Source organism: Bactrocera oleae, chromosome 4 (genome assembly GCF_042242935.1).
Source record: "Bactrocera oleae isolate idBacOlea1 chromosome 4, idBacOlea1, whole genome shotgun sequence".
NCBI classification, from domain to species: Eukaryota; Metazoa; Arthropoda; class Insecta; order Diptera; family Tephritidae; genus Bactrocera; species Bactrocera oleae.
Window position 1 is genome coordinate 40,639,443 of NC_091538.1, and position 18,931 is coordinate 40,658,373.

The 18,931-nt window shown below is 35.0% G+C and overlaps 1 protein-coding gene across 8 annotated transcripts in view; it reads left to right on the forward strand.

Moving 5' to 3' along the window:
• The first annotated feature begins 7,567 nt into the window (after positions 1–7,567).
• Positions 7,568–18,931, forward strand: part of tun (N-terminal glutamine amidase tungus) — a 52,742-nt gene continuing 41,378 nt past the window's right edge. For 3 of the 8 annotated variants that reach the window (XR_011395817.1, XR_011395816.1, XM_014231770.3), the window contains exons 1-2: positions 7,568–7,834; positions 9,525–11,022. Coding sequence is in view for 6 of the 8 variants with exons in the window: in XM_014231770.3 (XP_014087245.1) it covers positions 10,964–11,022 (59 nt within the window). In the remaining 2 variants the exon portion in view is untranslated. Of the gene's footprint in view, positions 7,877–7,919; positions 11,023–18,931 lie in introns of those variants that run through there. The other 5 variants (XM_036362511.2, XM_070107646.1, XM_036362510.2 and 2 more) reach the window with 5 other exon arrangements.

Here is an 18,931-nt window from a genome sequence, read left to right on the forward strand (position 1 = left end):
TACAGATTAGTTCGATATCGATTAGGATTTTTCAGTAGTAAACCGGTATTTTCCTCTGTACAGTTTGAGGTTTCACTACGGTGCATATGTGTATGTACATATAGTATAATTAAGCGCATCAGTAAAATTGATTCGTGTGTAAGTATTGATACCCATACATTTTACTTTTGTTCATTAAAATGCTAGGCCTTCTAGGAAACGTCGGAGGCCCTACAATATATATATGTATGTATATGTAAATGATCAGCATGACGATCTGAGTCGATTTAGCCATGTCCGTCTGTCTGTTCATCAGTTTTAGAGATATCGATCTGAAATTTTGTACACGTCCTTTTCTCCCCAAGAAGCTGCTCATTTTTCGAAAACGAAAAATCGAAAATTGGACCATTATGGCATATAGCTGGCATACAAACTGAACGATGGAAATCAAGTTCTTGTAAGGAATCTTTTGTATTTGTGTAGTTTCGGTGCCACGGTTAACGGTTTTTTCTTATTTTAGTGTGTAATGATGTATAGTACAATGTAACAGATTAAAGGAACTATTTGGAGGGCGGGTAAATGTTTTCGGTATTTCTTACATCATATATTCGGAAAATTAATAGAAAATCGAACCGATATCGTGTAACCGCGGAAAGATGGGTATATTTGTTCCTAAAACTCTATAATATTCTGTACATAATGAAATTTAAAATAAAAAGCATTACTTCACAATCACATCTTATTTTATACCTTTGAACATCACAACATCTAACAGCCCTCATTGAAAAGCCCTTTTAATGCATCCATCTCACAAAAGGCGCACACAATTAAATTTGAGGTGCAATTTGCTGATGCAGTAATAAGTACTTTCCCTGCAAGGACTAAGTTACTCATTTATGTATGCCATGGTTAGAATAAGTTTTGTGAGCATGTAGAAAATGTGTTGTATCATTTCCAAAGGGCAGTGTACCAAACCTGATATAAGTAGCAAAAATTTAGGTTTGAATTGGTCTTTACTCTCTAACACATCAATGTTTTTAATTTGTTGTCTCTGTAGCCGTATTACTTTCTCCTAAGACACTTAATTGGATAGTACTGACTATGTATTTCTTGTTTTATTCGAAGATGACTTTCTATAATAATTGTAATTCGCTTCGTTTTCGTACAGAACAAAACAATTCTTGGTATTTGTCGTTAAAAAAGAGACAACTACATGAACATACCTGCAGGAAATACCAGTCTTAGATTAAAACAAGGAAAAATGTTAACTTCGGTTGCAACGAAGCTATAATACCCTTAACAAATACAAAGGTTCCTTAAAATAAATTGATTCCGATCTAATTTCGAGAAGTACTTTATTCTGATCGTTCAGTTAATATGGAAGCTATATGCTATAGTGATCCGATCTAAACAACTTGGAGATTACATTATTGCCTTATGAAATAACTCGTGTCAAATTACGTAAGGATATTACGTCAAATAAAAAAAAGGTCCTACAGAAGCACTGATTCCGATTGTTCAGTTGTAGTAAAGTGGTCCGATATCGGCCGTTTCGACAAATGAGCAGCTTCTTAGTAAGGAAAAGACAGGTGCAAAATTTCAGATCGATAGCTTAAAAACTGAGGGACTAGTTCGGGCTTATACAGACAGACGGACATGGCTAAATCAACTCAGCTCATCATGCTAATCAGTTATGTGTATACTATAGGGTGTCCGACGTTTCCTTCAGAGTGTTACAAACTCGTAGCAAACTTTATATACCCTGTTTAGGGTATAAATATTCATCTGAAATCCAACTAGACAGAAAAATAACAGACCCATTCTAATTATAGAACGTCCTTATGATATTTTTGAGCAATCCTTTGCACCATTGTTTGACTCTTTTTTGAATTGGAACATTTCTGATGACAATGTTCAATACGTAAGATTGTTTGTAACGAAACGTGATAGTCGGCTGCCTAGTTAGGCTAGTTTTTTTTTATAATTAGTTGATTTTATTGTAGGGTTTTTGCAGAGGTAACTCTAACTAAGCTTTTCGCTGACATGTGTGTAATTCATTTCACACACACGTGTTGGCAATTTTCTCATGTAAGAGGTAATAAACCAAAGTTAAATATTATAAATTTGATAAACAATTCTCATAACGAAGTGTTCGTGAACTGCCTTTATGAATTTTATCAAATATTCTGCGGGATGAGTTGTCAACGTTAGTGAGGTAAAGAGAATTACATATGTACATAAGTATTTGTTTCTATGTAAAATTGTATATACTTATATTCCTAAACACTAACTAAACAGGTGAGGAAAGGCTAAGTGCGGGTATAACCGAACATTTCATACTCTTGCAACTTACAACGAATAAAGGAGGGGAAATACCTTCAGTTGTTGGCAAAACCTCATATTAAAAAATATTGCGAAAGAATTCTACATTTATTGTATTATTCGACGAAATCGTGAACGAATTACGATAAAATTTGGTATTTTATTAAGTTATATTATAGGTCAAAGAACTCAATTAGTTTTAAAACTATATTTTACTTCCCGTCAGCAAAAAGAGACGGAGAGGCTGAATTTAAAATTTTATGTGTAAAACGTCAACCAAAAGACCAAGGCTCAAGACATAACAAGGGCTAGGGTAGATGTACTGTTAGGAGAAAAACACGCGTACTCAATTTAATTAAGCTAATTTACATATTGGCCGCTATATGAGGTATATAGTCAGCCGGAAGTTCTAAAATTTGTCTATTAGGGATATGGGGAATAAGAGAATTATTGATCCGATTCAATTCAATTTTGATACACAGGCATACTATTATCATAAAAGGATGCTCTGCGAATTTGTATAACATATCTCGCACATTGATCGATATTTTCGGTAAAAAATCACTATAGGCACTGGGGTCCATGTATTCAGTACCTAGGGGCTTGAAAAGTTTTGGTTCGACTTAGAGAATTTTTGGTCATAAAGTGGCATACTTTAAAAGCAGTATTCAGGTAAAGTTTAATCCCGTTATATTCATTGGTTCTTGATTTGTATACTGGAAAATGAAAGAATCAGATGGAATTTAAAGCGATGCAACGCCCATCGCCCAAATTTGATTCAGGCTCCTAAAAAGCCCTCTCATGCCATCTCGGGCGTAAAATTTTATATCTCTTAAGCATTTAGTTATAGATTTATCGCGCTTTTAGTAGTATTTAACAAAATCGTTATATGGAGAGAGGGCGGGGTTATAATCCATTTTCAGACTACCGGTAGATGTTATTAACTGATTCTAAGCGAATTTAGGTGATATAGCTTGAATGGTTTGAGAGATATGCAAATAAAACTTAATAGAGGACGAGACCACGCCCAATTTTAAAACAGTTTTAGGGCATATGTGCCTCCTGCTTTATATCTTATATATTTTTTATATCTTCTTTTTGAATTAGATTTATAGATGCATGTGATATTAACTCGGCCGAAGAGGCTAAATTTTATATATTAAGTTGAATGTCAACCTGAGGACCGGAATTCATTATATTGGGGATATGAGGTTTAGACCAAGGTATAGACAACTTCCAATCTAATTCAGAGCTAAACCACATAATACTCGCTGTTACTCATTGTTAGAATAACGAAAATAATTATAAGTATTATATGAGAGTTAAGGGTGGTATTGACTCGATTTTATCAATTTTTGCAAATACCACATACTATTAACATGCCACAGACTTATAAAATGCTCCCATGGTGTCATTAGGATACCTCACATACCATCTCTAACCATATAAAGTAAAGTCAGCCGAATGTTCAAAAATCCTGATATTAGTTACATATGTATGTGGGCGCTAGGTCAAGTTTTCACTCAATTTTACCCAAATTTAATAACTCACATATTGACCGATATATGCCGTACAAAGTCACCCGGTAGTTCAATAATCTTTATATAAGGTATATGGAGGCTAAGGGAATTATTGACCTGATTCAACCCATTTTTGACATATATACTTACTACTATCAGGAAAGGATTCTTTCGGAATTTTAATAATATATCTCACACATTGAACAGGGTTTTCGGTAAAATGTCAACTGTAGGTACTGGGGTCCACATACTCGGTATCCGGGGGCTTGAACAATTTTTGCTCATAAAGTGGCCTATTTTTGCACTATTCATGCAAAATTTTATCCCAATACTTTCATAGGTGCTTAATTTGCATACTAGAAAGTGAAAGAATCAGATGGAATTTTGTTTTGTTATATGGGAAGAAAGCGTGGTTTTAATCCAATTTCGCCCATTTGCACTGCAAAAATTTCAGAAGAATGTTATGTACCGAATTTAGTTGAACTCGGCAGAGCAGGTCCTGAGATGTGATTTCACCTAAATTTTAAATAAAATGCATTGTCTCTGGCGTATTTAATTATTGATTTATTCCGCTTAAAGCAGTTATGGGAAGTGGGCGGGGCTATCATTAGATTTCATCAGAGAATGTTGATGAATAGAGAAGGAGCAAATGTTAAAAGAAATCTTTTTGAGTTCTAATTTGTAGTTCCAGATGAGGGAACATCGAAAAATATAACTTCGAAAAAGAAAAATACACCACACAATATGCGAAATGCTATAAATAGACACAACGAATATTCCTATATGAAAAATCGTTGCGCATACCTATTTAGATTTATGTTTTCAATTTCTATGATATGACAAATTTATAATTATGAAAAGCCTTCTGAATTAAAAATCTGTATTATCCCAGAATTCATAATAAAATAAACATTTAATAAGCAATTTTTCCAACTTATGTATGTGCGTTGAGTGAGTAATTGCTTATTGAACAAAAGATAACAATAAAACAGTGGCTAAGCGGCCGTGTTTGAATTTATATAGTGGCTTAGGTCGTAGGCGTGAAGGAGTTAAGCTCAATCCGAATACGAGCATATATGTTCGAATCGTAAAATACGTAAAATTGAAATTTAATTTAATTTTTTTATTTTATTAATTGGAATTAATTAGCATATCTCAATTCAATTACTTAAATAGCATCAGAGATAATTAAAATATTTCAGGAAAATATGTTCATATGTTTAGGTTTATTGAATATTTCCTTATTATGCGTATTTATACAAATGTGATAATCACACATACATTCTTAATTACACGTACGCTGATGCTTGCTTCTTCTTGCCCCGCACAAGCAATGACTTTTGTCTACGCTTTTTGCTTTTTGCGAGTTGAACGATCGCAGGCAAAGAGGGATTGGGGCGCACTGCCACATAATTATTTCAGATATATATTTTATTTATCGAATTTAGTTTAAAAACGATTATAGGTATGAATATATGTGTATTTATATATATATATAATATATATTATATTACGAAAATAATTCATAAATGCATTAGTATTTTTCAATACTCATTAAGCAACATATTAATATTATATATTATGAGCCCTCACTTGACACGCCTCTGTGTATGGTGGCAAGCCAACGAAATAACGGCGAGTTCGCGCAGACATTGTGTTGTTGAAAAAAACGAAAAGACGACTTTGTCGACAAACATACATACATACAAACGAGCCCGCATACATATTGACGCCAAATTTTGCGCATCGTCGCGGAGTTGACAAAATTTGTTTGAATCGACAATTTTGCGACAATGTCGGTCGGCTATGTTGTCTCGTTTGTCCTTTTTGCAGGGCTTTGCTGTTGAAAATTGACTTATGCTCTTTTGAAATATTGCGATTACCGATTGGGCTGCATTTTCATAGCGTCGTATTCAGATAAAATGGGCTAAATCGACAAACTATGAAATAATGATAATAAGTAAACATATAAAAGTACTATATGCAGTGTGCTTAGAATATATAGAAGTAGTTAAAGATTTCATATGAATGGCAGTTTTATATAAATTTTATAATTTAATGCCATATATAGTGCATAATATGCAAAAATATAAATATTATTTAAACTCGCTAATAGGTCATGTTGCCAATTCTCCTTTCTGAAGTGAACATCAGACAAATTATTCAATTTCTGATTTTTAGCAAATGTGATTAAGCAGCTTGTGGGCAACATACAAATGCGAGGGGAATGGTAGAATAAATTGTAAAATTGAACTTCTTCAATTTTACCGAAGACATTCAAATTCAATTTCATTCATTTTTATTTTCGCGCCTTTGCGGTAGGAATTCTATATGAAAACCAAATGTGGTTTACCAGGCGCACAGAAAAGATAGCGCGGCGCAGAGTTATGAACGAGCGCACTTTGCTTTGAAGCAGACGCACGTTCCTTATGAATGAATTTGTTGTCGTTGTAATATGAATTACTTAGAAAATAAGCCTCGAGCTCGCTTGAATATTATTGGCCGATGATGGTGCGTCTACGTTTTTTTGTCACCTGCGCGAATGTTTGATTTTTTGCGAAAGACATATTGAGGGACATACATATGTACATATGTGTACATATATGCAAATATATTTGGACATGCGAATGAAAGAAGGCAATTTCAAAAATATTCACATATAGACATATGAACAACAATAGCTGTTTGAGTTCACAGATTAGGCAAAATAGCACGAATATCGTCTGTGGTGCTGCTTGTATAGCAGACTTGTTTATTGCAAATATTTTGCCTAAGTTCAAATCCTATCATATTTTATATAGTCCTTTTTTATTTTTATAACCCTTTTTTATGAAATGATATTTGAATTCTATTTTAATATTATTTCCCTTATTATTTATATTTTCTTGTCGGAAGTCAATTACTTTCGTTTTTATTATTTCAATTTTTGTTTATGGGCATATCAAAGAACATGTGTGCATATGTATGTGTATACATTTTGCTTATAAAGTGGTGTAGTTCGTTGCGTACCCTGATAGGTGTGGTGACATTTTATTTTCGAACTTGCGCGTTTTCGATGTTCCCTCATCTTAATTAACATTTTAGCAGAGAACGTAAGTGAATATTCATTTATATTCTCTGGTTCAATTGCGGACCAGCGTGTGAATTGTCAAAACCTAACAAGATTTTAATAGTAGATTTCACCTCAGCTAGCTCGGAAGGAGAAATTTTATAATATCTTATCAAAAGTAGAGAATGTTTATAAATTTAAGGAGCTGAGCATTGAATGTAGAAAATGATCAGAAGCCGAGAATGTAAATAAATTAATTTAATTTATTAACATTCTCCTAAATTAAATTAATTTATTTACATTCTCTGCTTATATTTTTATACGTTTATTGCAATCATAAATCATAAAATCAGATATACGTTCCATATAATATACGTTCTTTGCCTTCTCTTCTTTATACGTTCTCTGCATATTCTAATAATTGTACCGAAAGCTGTGGAAGGAAAGCTCTAAGCACAAAAGCATTCATTTACGTTCTCTGATTGAACCTTCTCTATAATATACGTTCTCTGCTTCTATAGAGAAGCTTATATACGTTCTCTGGAAGGTCTCTATAGAAGCAGAGAACGTATATTATATATTATGATATACGTTCTCTGTCTTCTCTATGATATTCGTTTTTTGGTATATTATTATCCTCTATGTTTTGTTGTGACATTCGTCGACAAGCATCAGCTGTTTAGCGCAGTTTGTAATTAAATGCCAAAAGTAAAGAAGTGTGAAGTTTATTGACTATAGTTTAAATTCGTAAAATTAAAGGATAGTTTTCCTATTACCTATTAATTGTAGTGTATATAAATTATTTAGAATTTACACATTTTTGGAAACCAATTTATAGAGTTGTGAGTGTGTTTGGTGCGAATTCGTTTGGTATTTCATTCACTCGACGCACGAGTAAATCACGGCTGGAATTGAATAACTAGTTGCGCTTTTTCCTCTGCCAAATATAACAAACGATATCATTGTGAGCATTGGAATAATCATGAGAAGTATTTATAAATCAGAGGTACACAGGTAGAACGCTCTGAAAACATATCCAATGAAAACATTTGAACAAAATTCCCTCTCCTATCCGTTGTTTACTATTAGAATTGCAATGGTGTCTCCAACCCCATAGGGGTGGGTTGTATGAGTTCACCCCTTTTAGATGCGAGAAATTCTCTCTCGTTTTGAGTTGTATCATTGTTTTAAAAAACATTTAAAAACATTTGGGTTTGCTATTATTTTTTCTGGAAGCAGCATACTTTTAATTTCCTCAGCTAAAATGTATGTAAATCGTTTTGTAGCTGAATTGAAATCGCTAGATTATAGGTTCTTAACTTTTTTATGCTTACGTGCGATTATTGTGGCAGGTTAATGATTAAGATTTTGGGAGAATAAGTACTAAGGGGTCGTAAAATCTACAAGTAAATAATAAGATGAGCGTGTTGTTATAAAAATTGTTTACCTCTAAAATACAGAATAGCTTTGAAAAGTTCTTAATGTATGGGACTCCCAAAGTAGTCAGTCTCTTCTAAATAAATTACCATATAGCGATTAGAATTTACCAGAGTGATTTGCAAATATGACCACTTTTATCCAAACCTCATCAATACTTAGTGCACAAGCTGATGACATATTTTATATTAACCCGTTGACTTAAAGACTGTGATTTAAAAAAGTTAAAAGTTATCGAAGGATCGATAATTGGAGTACATTAGGTCCCGAAACTTCGTATTTTTATTTCAAACTTACTCCAAACAAGATGTAACAGACCAAATGGTCGTAATCCCTATTTCTATCTTAATTGGGTCTATAACATTTAAATGTAACGGTTTTACTGAAAGATATTCCTTGATACATGCCTTACTCGTTCGCCATTTCACCTAAAGCATTGTTTTTTCTGGATGTGAGATAGACTGCAAAATTAAATATTATTCACAAATCCATCTCCCGCTTTTATATAATATTATAATCCACACCGCATGAAACTGAACTTTATAGGGATGAGGTCTTAACTGTTAAACTTAAGCATTCGTAAAGTATTCGTGCGCTCATTTGCACATTGCCATGGGGACGTGGAAACGAAGGGAATTTGAGTACGAACGAGAGTGCGATTATTGCGCAAATCGGAGTCAATCTCATTTGAAGTTACGATACTGCGGTATTGGATTCGCGAAACGAAGACATCTGAGTTGATGTAGAACCGGGAACGCGTACGGATGTACAAATGCAACTACGCGTTGCAGTCTAAAGCTAACAGCAAGAGGATAATAAATAATAACCATAATCATAATAAACATAGTAAAAAGCAGTAATGCGCGTTCTAGGTACATGTCGTCCCATGTCGGTGTAGATAAAGTGCTTATTAGTTAGTTAGTTGAATGAAAAATGCGAAGGGATGGTACAAATAACGCATAATATGAAATGTAAGCATGAAAAGTGAAAAGTAAGTGAAAGAGTATAATAAATAACTTAAAACATCTACTAGCAAAGCCTAGTCACCGGAAGCACAGTATATTTAGAGGGAATATAGATAAATACAAATATATTATTCAAAAGGTGTAGTGACCTATAAAATTATGTGGAAAAATAGTGGTATGGTATAAAAATTGTCAGAAACGAAAGGACGTGCAATACAATTTTCTACCATACACATGGAAATTCGTTTGAAGAGACAGGTACCTTTGTGGTGGAACTTAGTTTATACCTTTTCGAATACAAAAGTAAACTCGATAAGTGGTAGGCAAAATTGTAAGCAAATCCAGAAGTGCAAAACAAGTTTAGCGAAACGGCTATAAAGTGAAAGCAACAAGAGTAGGAATTGTGCTGCAACAGCCGCGGCAGCATTGCTCTTTAATTAAGACTGGCAATCTTGGTCGCATACTCGCGGACTTGCCAAACAAATATTTTCACTTCATCTCAACAGACGCAAAAGCACACACATTAGTGTAAACTTTTATCAACATATATGCGCACTTAGGGCAAGTGGAGTGTATCAGCTTCTAGGCGCAGCATACGCTAAAGCAGGAGGCAAGAATAACAAACATTGCAAGCGTTGAAGAGACACGGCGTAAAGCAGTGGCAATATTTGCAGAATCCAAGCTGAAAAACGTTTCCGCTAGCTGTTGGTGTAATAGCCGACTAGAGACGACAGCTTATTGGCATAGTTTAAAGCATCTACAGGCGGCTGAGGCAGTCGTTTGCCAAGTAGGCATTGACTTTGCGAGACAGCAAACCTTGCGGCTTTTATGCGTACGTGATACCGTTACACTGCTGCCTAACTAAATGCCGTATAGTTGAAGGATTTTTAGTGCAGAATAAACATACACATTCACACATTTGACAGTGACTGTTGTGTAGTCGCTAGTCGACGTTGTACTAAGCCATATACTGCACTGCATTGTACAGATACACCCACTTTCATATACATATAAACTTACAAACATATAATACGGTATATGTGTGTAAATACAGTTTAAAATCTGATGTGTTTCGGTTGCTTGTTTCACCAAACAAATTGTGTTTGTGTGTGTGTGTATGGGAAAGAATCCCAACACTATCGACCCCGCTTTGAACTACCATCTATAGACGCTGTGTAGCCAACAAGGTCCCGTGGCGAGCCGTTCTTCGACAGTTGCCAATTAGCCGGTGCCGGTGCAAGCGCATAAAGTTGTGGTGAAACTGGAAAGTTGTTCGGCCTTCTTTATAACGCATTTACGAATTTTCAAATTGTGTAAATTAGTTTTGAAGTAAGTTAATTCTGAAATTGCTGTCTGTTGCTTATCGAACACGTAGAAAAGAGTGTGAAATAAAGAAAAAATTAAAATACATGAATAAATAAAAACGGTGTTCAACCAAATGAAACGAGCCAGATAAACGGTATAAACTGCAACGCATTCAATATCGTAGCATACGCACGTCTGCAATATACCGTTATAGCCGTCGCAAACCACAATTCGGTCGGTGGCTGACCTACTGCGTTCGCCAGCACCCAAACAACCACTACAACAAATAAACAAGAGCAACATAATCGACCGATACCGAGAACTCGTTCAACAACGCCTGACATCATCCACCGCATCGTACTCGACGTCCAAATCGTCGTCTCAAGATGACCACAGATTTGTTGTTCCCGAAAATTTCGGATTGCTCATACGTCTCGTGTTACTGGTGAGTACTCTCGCTTCACATGCACACACAATTACACATATAGCTTTATATACGAGTCTTAAATACACACCAGAGAAGGCAAGTGAATAAAAAAAAAATCATTAGAATTTATAAATTAATGTGTGTGTGCGTGTGTGTATGTGTGCGTAGAAATTAATGTTCTGCAAAATTGCATTGCCCACATAGTTGCATAAGTACGCGTGTGTGTACGTATGGACACCACGTGTGTTGCATACTTTTCGACGTTTAGTCGGAATTTGCCATTTGAGTTCCGAATTTTATTTAATTGTATTTATTTTGTATCTGCCTGAGTGCAGCAGCTGCCGCACTCGAGGCGATTCTGCGCGCCTCAAATGGTTTATTATTTGCTGATATGCCCCACACATACCACTCACACAATCTGCATATGAGCAAAGAGCTATGTATGACTGGGTGTGTGTGCGTACAACTTTTGCATGTGTTCATCATGCAACGTGGTAGCTAGTTAGGTGGCAAAGTTTGTGTACCTCTGCCAGTGCTCCTCGTCGCTGTGTATTCAAATTCGTTGCGCTCATTACTCAAAGCGTGTAGAATTAGGTCAAACGGTCATGTTCATGCTTGGGGGGAAGAATTTGTGATTTTGCATTTTTTGCCTGCGAAATATTTCATATGCTGGCTCATTTCATTTTCATTTTTGTATCTCCGTATGCATTAGTGCAACTTTTCACTGCAAGAACAGGCAACGGTAAACATGTCTAGCCTTTCACAAGGCGTTTGTGGCAAATGTAAGCATAATTTCCACCTTTAGCTGAAGTACTGTTACTCTAACCGTAAAAAGCTACAAAAAATATCCTATTTCAATGTTGTGTGGTCCATTAATTTAAATATTCGGAAGTGGTACCTTTTCGACAAAACAAACCTTAATTTAGGGAGAGATGCTGTAAAAAATTCGATTAAAATTTTTGGAGAATAACTTACTAAAGGATTTTTTTTAGACAAGTGGTTTTCAAGAAGAAATAAAACCATATCGTCTCTTTTTGCAAAATTCTTGTATGTTACAAAAATCAAATTTTACAGAAGAGCGTTTTTTTGTTTTTTCCAATTTGGCTTGGGACATTGCTTCTAAATTTCATACAACTTTTAACAGTAGTGAACCAACGAATATACCAGCCAAAATTTTACTCGGAATTCTGCCTATTTTTGTAAATATTGTCATTTAATGGCACATACGATAAATTCGTGTGCAAAGTTTTGAGCATATGGTGATTAACTTTGGCACTAAGATAACAGATAAATGTGAGTAAAATGTTGATTTTGCTTATAAAAGAAAGATATTTATAAGGTTTATTGGTTTTATATAGTAATTTTTTTATTTTATTCATGAATTAATAGTGATAATGATAAATTTAAAAATTATTCGTCATTGCATTCATTTAAAAGATCTATTATATGTATTGAATTTTTTAAATTTACGTACTTCACATGCTATTAATTTGGGATACTTTTTTTTGATGCAAAGCTTTTTAGGCCATTAAGTTTTTTTGTTGAATTGCATAAAGAACTTTTATATAATATTTCAGCTCAGTATCAGTTCACAGTTCAGTGGATTGGTGTGGGCATTGTGTATAATTGTAAGCCATTAATTTTTAGCTCCAATAGTTTGATTGCACACAAATGAATCAATTGTACTATGTACCGAATTTACTGGCATCATGGTATGACCCGGAAGCATAAACCATTTTTGATCTTTGTTTTTATAAGATCTTAATCTTCGTTCGGCTTAAAATCTTGTACGAGTTCAATTTTGTAAGCCCGCAAACTAAGATCCTTCCGCAAAATCTTCCATAAAGTGGATAGGCAAAGCTCCAATTGTTGTCCGCGATGGCGGACGGACTCATTCGGCTCTTTTTCTATAATCTGCTCTACAGCAGCAAAATCTTCTTCTTTAGTGAGTACTGTACGGCATCTCTGAGTATGCGCATTATCCACTAGAGTAAACGTGGTGCGAAATCGATCCATGGTTGCTATAATTACCGACTTTGCCGAGCGATTTGCCAACCAATAATTGGACGCATCGCGCGATGCCTCGCTCGAACCGAATAAACGTTGTTCTGTAGTAAGTCTATTCTTTATGAAATGACAAACTAAACTGAGTATAAACCAAGTAACAGCTGTCAAAAATACTAATTCCGAAAAAAGTATTGCAATGCAATTACATCACATATCATGGAAATATTTTCTGGATCCTTCGAATAATAGCTATCGTCTTGATATCGACAAGTTATTTATTTTTATTATTTTAAGTCCCTTCTAAACCGTCAATAGAATAGGTAGTTTCTTCGTAGGTCTCTTACTTCGAGTGGATTACATTTTTATACCCTGAATAGGGGTGCTACGAAGTTTGTAACATCTAAAAGAAAACGTCGGGGACTCTATAAAGTATACATATAAAGGATCAGCGTGACAAGCCGAGTCGACTAAGCCGTGTTCGCCTGTTTGCCCGTCTGTCGGTATATACGCGAAATGCCCCTTTTTGAGATATCGATCTGTACACGTCTTTTTCCCCCCAAGAATCTGACCATGGACCACTATAGCATATAGGTGTCATACAAACTGATCGATCAAAACCAAATCTTTGTAAGGAAAATGTTTTTTCTTGACAAATTTTCTTCACGTAAATTTTGATAGATTTTTGCTTAAAGTAACGCTACATATTACATCGGATTACGTATAGCTGCCATTCAAACTGACCGGTCAAAATCAAGTTCTTGTATGAAAAACTTTTTTATTTGATAAGTGCTTACAAACATAAATTGTTAATCAAACAATACTTGCCAAAAAAAATTTAAGAAAGCTTTTAAACAATTGTAAAGAAAAAGTTTCAGTTATCACTTCACATAAAATATCGCAGGCAGTACCGGTGCCTTCACTCTCTGTTTACATACAGTCACACACATTGAAAGTCGGGCAAGAACTAAGCAAAATTTCTACTTATAATAAATTTGTAATGAAAAAAGATATTAAACTCAATATTTTTTTATTTTATTACAAAAAGTCCTACACTTAGAAAACAATAAAAATATATATCCAAAGCAACGTAAAATTAACTGCATGAAACAAAAACTGCGCTAAGACTACTTTTTCGACTCACTTTGAAAGCAAGACATAAAAAATAAGAATATTTAAAAGTTTACAAGCAAATAAATTATTTTTAGTATTTTGTCGCACCACCCTTTTGATTTTCTACTGCTTGTAGTCTTCTTTGCATTGATTTAACCAGATTTTTGCATACATTCGGACTAATTTTGTTCCACTCCTCTTGTAATGCATTCTTCACCTGGTCCTTCGATGTGCACATCCTGTTCTGCATCCTGCGTGCTAATTCGTCAAATAAATGCTGAAATACATTAAGAACTCTTGATAACTTTTGGCAGTTATACAACAACCAACTTCTTACATCAAGCGTCGTATGTTTTGGGTCGTTGTCCTGATAAAACTGAAAGTCGCTTCAATACCAAGTTTTTGCGCTTTCTTTGTTGTTGTTTTTCAAAATCGCCATATATATATGTAATATTTATTAAAAAGTTTATATTTTAATGTTTTTTTATAAAGCGACGCTTCACCTGTTCTTCTCCCTCCTTGATCACACTTGCCAACTTATTTTTGCTCGATCACTCTTACCAATTGTCCTGCAGTTGACTGCAGCGCCACCTGTACCATCACGGTTTACACTCGGCAATCCTGCTCAACATCATCTGTCCCAGACGATAAGTCATCTTCATTGTTTTCAGCATAATTCCATAGCTTCATATTATCAGCAGTCGAATGCGTTTCATTGGGGCCTTCTCCTTGGACAGCTTTTCGAGCTTCATATCTGCCATAGCGTTTTGCTTTTGTTACTTCATATGGTCATAGAAAAGCGCTTGCCAACTTCTTTACTGCAACCAGATCACCTTCTTTGTATATGACTTCTCCTTTGCGTTTTTTATCATACTGTTTTTTATACATATCTTGAGCCTTTTGTATTTGCTCCTTAGCCGTCTGTCGCACAATTTGCCTCCCTTTGTCAAATTCTTTAAACATTTCATTCTCCAAAAGTTCCAATAGTCTGTCACTGGATTTATTTTGCATTTTTACTCCAAACATTATCTCAAAAGGTGATTTATTTGTAGATCAACTTGTATGGGAATTGATAGCTCTTTGCACCTGTGAAGTGAACTTATACCACTATGAAAAATCTTCGGTCGACAGTTTAAATATAATGGATAAGATAGACCTATTTATTCTCTCCACCTGCCCATTTCCTCTGGCAACACCAGTTGTTGTTAAGACATGCTCGAAACCATTGGCGTAATCTCGAAATGCACCTGAGGTAAACGCAACTCCTCTGTCTGTTATTATTCTGCTCGGATTCCCAAAGACGTTTGACCATTCTTCCATTTTTTTCAAAACTTCGTCAGCTCCTGTTGACTTTGTTGTAAAAATCCACACAAATTTTGAAAATCAGTCAACAAGTACAACGAATAGGTACTTATACTGTTTCAAAGAAGAGTCCATCGGTCCCAAGTGATCAGCATGAAAAGTATGTAACGGCTTGTCACTTTTCTCAATGCAGCATAAAAGTCCATCCTGTCTCCCCAGCTTCTTGTTGGCAATAATATACGGAATACACGCGCTGCTAAGTCTTGTGACCTTGTTCTCTAGATGTGGAATCCAAAACTGCTGTTGTATAAAATGTATGGTCTTCTGACTTGCATAATGTCCGACTCCATGAGCTTCGCTTATAATTTCACGTTTCATTATTTTAGGTACAACAAGCAAATCCTTCCTTCCTTTGGCAAACTTGAACAAAATTCCTCCCTTCACTTTAAAGTCGTTGTATGGTCGTTCTTCCAATATCGTGCGTATGGCCTGAATATATTCGTATTTTTGTTGTGCAGCCTTTAAACGACAAGACATCTCTGACGATACGACGAAAATCTCGTTAGCATAACGGCTAAGACAATCCACGTGACGCATTCTTTCACCCACCCGATGCTCCGATTGAAGCCGAAGTCTGCCATATACAAAATCCATTCTGCTACCTCTCGTGGAACGTCTCTTCTGAATGGTTTGTATGAGCGCTATGTTGTCAGTAACCAACTTAAACGGTCACCAAGCAAATAATGGCGAAATTTCTTCATAGCTGATAAGCAGCCTTTACTTCCAAAATAAAACTGTTTCATCCTGTTTCGCTTGGGCTCGTCTTTTTGCCCCAATAAAATATAGGGTGCAATTGATCTTCAAAATTTTGTAACAATGTGGCACCAAACCCGTCCTTTGAAGCATCTGTGTGCAACTCCGTCGACTCTACAATAAATCCTTAAAACGGGGTCTTCACACAATGCACTCTTCAGATTCTCAATAGCTGCATATTCTTAAGACTTAGGCCAAATCTTTCCATCTTGTACTGCACGTCCTAGGAAGTGGATTTTGTTAACAAAGAAATGACATTTCTTCCACTTTATACGTAAACACAACTTAGCTGATTCAGATAACACCAACTTGAGTTTCTCAATACATTCGTTGCTAGTTTGGCCATATATTATAATATCATCCATGTAAAGCCGTAGAATGTCTCGTGATACAAACTGCTAAAATATGTGGTTTATAAATCTTATAAACGCCGCAGGAGAATTGCAGAATCCGAATGGCGTTCTAGTGAACTCATATAAGCCTTCTTTGGTGATGAACGCAGTATATTTTCGACTTGATTCTTCTACTGAGACGTGAAAATAACTGTTCTCTAAGTCCAATGACACAAACACAGTACAATCATAATCATGAACACTTATCTGATTAACGTCAGCTATTTCCGGGCAAGCTGACAACCAATGTCAGTTGGACATGGACCAAACACAGCCCCCACTAGCTTCATGTACAATGAATGCTTTACAATTGTAACATCAGCACCCGTGTCAACCAGGCACGCAACTTCAACACCATTTAGTATAATGTTCTTTAGCCGTTTGCAATTTTTAACCACTCGCACCAATTTTACTGACTGCGGGCAACGCGTTGATATATGGCCTAAGTTTTACAAGCATGCATTATGATTTTATTCGTCTTTGATACCCAAGCCGTTAACAATATAACGTATCATAGACTTGATTTCAACATTGCCCAGTGCGGCTATTTTCTTCATTTGTAAAACATATTCGTGGAAACTCTCTGTTTGCAGTTTCTTCCTATTTGTCAGTTTCTCATGTACCTCCGCACTTCCTAATTTTCGTTGAAACTCTGTCAATAGCGCTGATTTTAATTCTTCGTACGGGCCTACCAACTCCGATTCCAAGAACAACTGCGCTGTTTTTGTCATCTTTGACCGCGCTTGAGCATATTTTTGTCTCTCGTTTAGCCCATACACATCAGCATTTAATTCGAAATTTTCAAGCCAATTTTTGACCGGCACCGTCTCGCCGTCAAAATCTGCTACAACTTTACCAACACCCTCCATTGAGACTTTTGGAGTGTTTAGCGCCACCTCATCAGCTTGAATTTTCAAACTCAGTTAAATAAGTTTTTGTAATTGTACTTGGTTTTCCATCACTTCCTCTTTTTCCACTTGTGCTTGCCTTTGTGTATTTATTTGTCGAAACGTTTTTGGTGTTTTACTGTCATCTGCTATTGTTTCTTTTACACCTCTTTTTTTCGCTTTCGAAAGCGGCGTATTTGGCATTTGTCTGTCTATCTTTTACCGTTACTTTTTTTCGAAACGATATATATTATATACAACATTTCAGTTTTCTGAGGCAATTTCACTTAAGTTCGGCGGTTCAGCCCCCAAATGAAATATTTTTTATATATTGAAAAGTTTATATTTAAATGTTTTTTTTATAAATTTAAGACTTAAAAAAGACCATCACTGAGCCACCCTCGTGCTTCACTGTTTTCCTTATTGTTTTGACATCAACTCATTGTATAAGCCTACAGGTAACCAAAGAATCAGCTGTTTTCCTATCTGTGTGACACAGCTGAGATCACCTATATATTTATTGCTTTTCTTCACCACCCTTGAGGTTGCAATATAGAAGTGTTACCGATTTTTATTGGGGTTCGGTTCCCCAGGAGGTCTATATTCACCAATATAATGTAGACAGTTCTAAAACAATCTACTTTTCGTAATCAGATTCATGAATATCAATTACATTAACAATTTAAGTTTAACTTTTCAACTTGATTTAAACAATAACGAAAATAATTATATAAAAATCAGGTACAATTCATTTGTATTCATGAACAAATATAAGTGAAAACAATCTATTTGTATTAATTTTAACAAAAACAAAAATAATACAATAGAATAAAAAATTTGGTACAATTCAGGAACAGTATAATTGTAATATAAGCAAAACAATGTACCAATTAATAAATAATATTTAGAAAATATTCTTAATATACAGCGATATACAATACTTTATAAATGTAAAATTAATCTTTAGGAATCTTAATGATGGAAAACTATTTGAATATGTAATAAGAACATTCTTAAATTTATAAATTTTAAAACATAACACGGCAACACACTGTAGCAGATTTGAGTCAATTGGACGTTTTAGTAGTAGAATATTAGTTAGCAACCCGTGCCAAGTGTGACTTTAGTAGTACAATTTTTGAGACAACCCATACCAAGTGGGACATTCTTGCGTCTGCATTAGTGAAAATCTTAGGATTGGCTACTTGTAGATTTATACAATGCATCAAGTTCTTGGTTTAGCTTACGCCACACTTTATCTCTTCCATCATTCGAATAGATATAACGGAATATTTACCTTTAAATTCGGTAGAAATACAGTTTGCCCGACTTTCAATGTAAGGCGAAAAAGTAGCCTTAGCTCAGTTTTTGCTCCATGTGCTTAATTTACCGTTACTTTGAATATACAAATATTTT